This window comes from Leptidea sinapis, chromosome 3 (assembly GCF_905404315.1).
Source record: "Leptidea sinapis chromosome 3, ilLepSina1.1, whole genome shotgun sequence".
Taxonomy (NCBI): Eukaryota; Metazoa; Arthropoda; class Insecta; order Lepidoptera; family Pieridae; genus Leptidea; species Leptidea sinapis.
In genome coordinates, this window is record NC_066267.1 from 13121476 (window position 1) to 13126147 (window position 4672).

The 4672-nt window shown below is 39.5% G+C and overlaps 1 protein-coding gene across 2 annotated transcripts; it reads right to left on the reverse strand.

The window, feature by feature from the left end:
- Positions 1–3319: 3319 nt before the first annotated feature.
- Positions 3320–4672, reverse strand: LOC126979575 (uncharacterized). Of its 2 annotated transcripts, none has more exons than XM_050828949.1 (3): positions 4405–4672; positions 3916–4326; positions 3320–3667 (listed from the first exon to the last, which is right to left on the reverse strand). In XM_050828949.1, exons 1-3 carry the CDS (start codon positions 4615–4617, stop codon positions 3524–3526), a joined length of 768 nt encoding a protein of 255 aa, XP_050684906.1. In that variant the 5' UTR covers positions 4618–4672; the 3' UTR covers positions 3320–3523. The 2 variants fall into 2 exon arrangements, with proteins under 2 accessions (XP_050684906.1, XP_050684907.1); XM_050828950.1 differs by having other exon boundaries at positions 3320–3658; positions 4405–4670.

Consider the following 4672-nt stretch of genomic DNA (forward strand, 5'->3'; position numbering starts at 1 on the left):
GTAGATGGTAATCGCGACACACGATGACGTTTTGTAATAGAGAAGAATTACAAAACCTATGTTCATTTGAAAGGAGTCCCTTTGGATTAGGGTCAGTATATACTGCACATATCCTGTTGTTATTTTCTTCCAAATTTGTATCTTGTCTGTTTATTTCGACCCTTCTTCCTAAAGCTTCTTCAATCTTCTTCGTGCCTCGCGGGCTTCTTCAGATGGCTTGTCTTCTGACGATACGTGCGACCACTGTTGAGGAAAGAGTAGTTTATGCGTTTTGTTAACACTCTATACGGAAGTATTTCTAACTAACAGTCTGGTTAAAATCACTGCTTCACAAAACTGTAACGACGGGATCGAGACTTGCTTGATGGGAGCAACTTTAGTTTTTATACTTTTGTACTTGACTATTTATAATACGCAAGTAGACCACAGCAGAAACCTTGAAGTACATCGATGACATCGTCAAATCATGTGTTGTTGTCAGGCATGGTAGAAGTCGAAGCCTGGTAATTTTTTCCGTGCGATTATGGTTGGTTAGTCCAGTCCATGAGTAATTGAGGTGGAAGTTCGTTATGTCACTCGACGCCTGAGAGCCACAATTTTTGTATAAAAAATTTGGCTGTAATAAGTACTGGCGCCAACCATCCCCGCAACCGGTTCCGGTTTCTGGTTAGTCCGAGGATTTTCATGTAAGTATCGATTTTTTTTCATATCTATTTCTCTTTGATTCTTGTCTATTTTCTTTAATAGCTCCGTATAATATATGTTGCAGATTTGGATTTTGAATTGATTTAAAGAAATAAACATTTTGACTGTTGCTTCTCAATACATTTTTGATAATGTTCTGTATGTTCATAAGCATATTGAGGAATTTTCTAGAAACTGTGACATTCATAATGTTAACACGAGGAACAAACATAAACTTGGTATGCCTACTACTCGGTTGGGTCGAGTTAGTAAGTCTTTTATTGGGCGATGTATATGCTTCTACAATATGATCTCAGAAAATGTACAAAACAAATATGTTACGAAATTTAATGAATTGTTAAAAAACGTTTGTGTGGGAAAGGTTTTTTTTGTAATAAAGCGAACACCCTCAGGCTCTTTAATTATAAATGTTTATTGTACGATATCACATTGTAATCCATATTTTATATTTAAAAAAAACCCGCTGAGTTTCTTGCGCCGGTGGTAGTTTTTGACGTTCAATAAGTGATTTTAAATCCTATTTTGAATAAAAAGATTTGATTTTGAATTAATCGTCGTTCTTGTTGAGAAATACGTTCTTCTTGGTAATAACTTTATGTTCTTAATAAGTTGTCCCTCTGTGTAGATACGAAAACATGTTCGCACTTTTTTCCATCTTCGGTAAAGTGTGACATAATATCCGATTCTAGTTTCCGAAATCTCTTTAAAATATCATTTTCAGGGTTCGTATACATGATTGCATAGCGTTTTGTTCACATTCGGGTTCAGTAACTTTCATGGGCCCGGATAAGTTAAGAACCAGCAAGGTTTTCTATTTCCACGATACAGCTCTGATCTGAGCGGTTTTTATTAGTTCCATTAATTTATACGCTGATTCGGTTAGAAAAGATTCTTGGTCTACTAAGCATCTAAGAGGTACAACAGATCTAGAATTCAGTTGGACGTTCACTAATGCTGTAGCAACTTGGCTACTAGCACTTGAAAAACAAGCTGTAACTTACTCTGTAACGGTATTCTGAGAAGATGATACTGCAGAAGCATTTTCTTCGGTTTAAACAGTAAATATTAACATCATACGAGTGACCGCCCTTCCCACGCTTAGTCTGGTCACATGTGTGGAGGGAGGTATTATATCATGCAGCACCTGGGCTCTCTCCATTAAATATTCTTTTTTCATGGAATAGAAAAGCTTACAAATCTACGGTTCATTTGTTTCTAAGTGATCATCGCGGACAATACCTCTTATTGAGCGTGCATGTTCACAGCTTTGAACCAACGATTTATCGCCGATTATGTTCTCTTAAGAGCTCTTATTTATTTATTATAAGCAAATTCTCTTCGTCTTCGTTGGGAATTCGTCGATCAGTGCCGGGAGAAACTTGTGTCTTCTATCGACTCCACTGTTGGGTAGGTCGCGGAATGGGGTAAATTGAACCTTGTCCAATTTAACCCTCAGAAGACTCAAGATTGTTCGTTTACCACTAAAATAACCCCATTTGTCGTATCACGGCTCTTCGATAACACTTCCCGTAAAGCCTCGCCTAGTATCGGAATAACTGAATCTCGAAATCTCGAGCGATTGCCAATTCCGTGGCCATGTCGAGAAGCTGGGCGTCATTAATAGAGCACGGCAATACTTCAATTGACCGCGTGCAACGCAGAGCAGCTCAAATTGCCGGGGAATCAGTGCTCTGTGAACGGCTGGATCACTTGGAGTTGCGTAGAGACGTCGCTTCATTGTGTGTCTTCTACCGCATTTATCACGGGGAGTGTTCCGAAGAGCTATTTCACCTGATACCTGCCGCCGAATTCCACCTTCGCACGACACGCTACAAGTTAGGATATAATCCCCACCATCTGGATGTGTGGCGGTCCTCCAAAGTGCGGTTTTCAAGGAGCTTTCTTCCACGTTCTACAAAGCTGTGGAATGAGCTCCCTTGTGCGGTGTTTACGGGTCGATACGACATGGGTACCTTCAAAAAAAAGCGCGTACACCTTTTTTAAAGGCCGGCAACGCTCCTGTGACTCCTCGGGTGTTGCAAGAGAATGTGGGCGGCGATGATCACTTAACATCAGGTGACCGGTACGTTCAGTTTTCCTACTTTTCCATAAAAATAAAATCAAATGGCTCTCTCGTAAATCCTACTACTCCACAGCTGAATATCTAAGTGACCGAACAGCCAGGGACTAGATTATGATTATTTTAAAGCAATAATTATGATAGTACAATATTGTATTTGTTTATTTATTTTTATTAAAATGAGCGCATAAAGTATGCTGGGAGAATTACTTGCTCCGCTGCTTCTCTCTCATAGCGCCATTTCTTGAAGTATTAAAAAAATATTAAAAATTATTCTAAAGGGATCTATTTTGAGAAAATAAATGCCTTTAATGCTTTTTATTCCTTTTTGATGGGACACTTAGGAACATAACACAAACTATTTAACAGGCCTATCATTGAACCAACATAAATAATTTATACGTTATCGCTGTCCTCTTTAGAGTCCACAATCTTAAAATTCAATCTACGTTCTTGGTGTTTTCTAACAGTAACTTTCATTTGTGTACCGATAAAATAAAAGGAAATGAAACTTTATTACATAAAAACACACAGTCAGTTCAATCATTTATTAAAAATAAATACTATCACACATTCAGTCACAGTCACACACCCAAAAATAAATAAATATTACACAGTATTTACACTCATGGTTTCATAAACTTTTTTGGTTTGGTTCTGTTTATTTACGCTTGGTCAGATGGTTAGGCTAGCCTTATCGAGGTATCAGGGTTGTCGAGTTCCTATTACATGAAGGGTTTATTGGTAAGCATTGTAAGCGAGTTCTTCAGCATCTTCTTGGGGAACAGCGTCTCTTCTGCGGCGAGTGGCGGCATAAGCTGCGTCCCACGGACCGTGAGCAGCGATTTGAGGATGTGTGTTGTCAGCAGCAATCTGGGTAAACTATAAGGTTATTCGACGATTTATTTAGAATTGTTAGTCGTGAAGTGTTAAAGTAGTTTGCGAACATGGTGCTGGATAATTCATGTGCATTGTGGTGCCTTAACATCTAAAGTTAGAATATACTGATTTAAATTTTACTCCAATGCAGCAAAGAACACAAATAAGCAAAAGTGAAGTATATTTGGCTAATCGTTGAGAATATGTGCTTCTAATTTGTTATTGATTTATGATTCAGAGTAGAAACTCACCTTCTTGCATAGTTGGAAGATCGCCAGAGCAACAGACACGACGAAAGAGAAGAATGACAGTTGCAGGGCGTTCCACGCCTTCAGTCCGAGGACTCCGATAGCCAGAGGAATGAGTGTCATAGCCTTGAGGAGGACGAAGACCAGAATGGGGACAATGATCTTCTTGAGCTTAGCTTTGCGGGCCTCTCCAACAGCGCGAGCTCCTTCCTTGTTAAACTTGATGTTCAGGCTCAGCTCATCGTTATCAATATTTCTGGGGCTGACAGTGATTTTGGTATCAGCAATTGGCATTTGGAAGGTGACATCGTGGCTTTGGATATAGCTCTCGATCGTATCAAGGAAGTCCCCGCTTGATCGTCCAGTAACGTCATTGCCAGCACCGTTTTTGGTAACTTCAACAGCGTCCGAGATCTGAAATTAAAGAGTATTATAAATTAGTTGATCTACTGAAAGAAAACGTAAAAAAGACCAAAATATTCTCAAGTTTACCTGGAAAGTATCTTTCTTGAAGATGCTGTCTAATAGGGACATAACTTTGTACTTGATGCAAGCTGTCGGGTCTGAACCTTCCACACATCCAGATCTCATTTCTTCAACCATGCCGTCCATGGGCGTTCCTTCCCAGAATCCATTTTTGGCAGGCTGAGCCAGGGCACTCCCGAACAACGCTAAAACTATACACGCCACTTTTGCCGACACCATCTTTATGTGTTCCTGATGTTGATCGATCGACTGCTGGACAAATAGTGATAGTTTC

Excerpts from the sequence above, each read along its gene's own strand:
- LOC126979575 (XM_050828949.1), bottom strand. The coding sequence starts at position 4,617 with ATGGTGTCGGCAAAAGTGGCGTGTATAGTTTTAGCGTTGTTCGGGAGT. Across the intron at positions 4,327-4,404 it reads TCAAGAAAGATACTTTCCAG|ATCTCGGACGCTGTTGAAGT; the intron begins GTAAACTTGAGA and ends CTTTAATTTCAG. Across the intron at positions 3,668-3,915 it reads TCTTCCAACTATGCAAGAAG|TTTACCCAGATTGCTGCTGA; the intron begins GTGAGTTTCTAC and ends ATAACCTTATAG.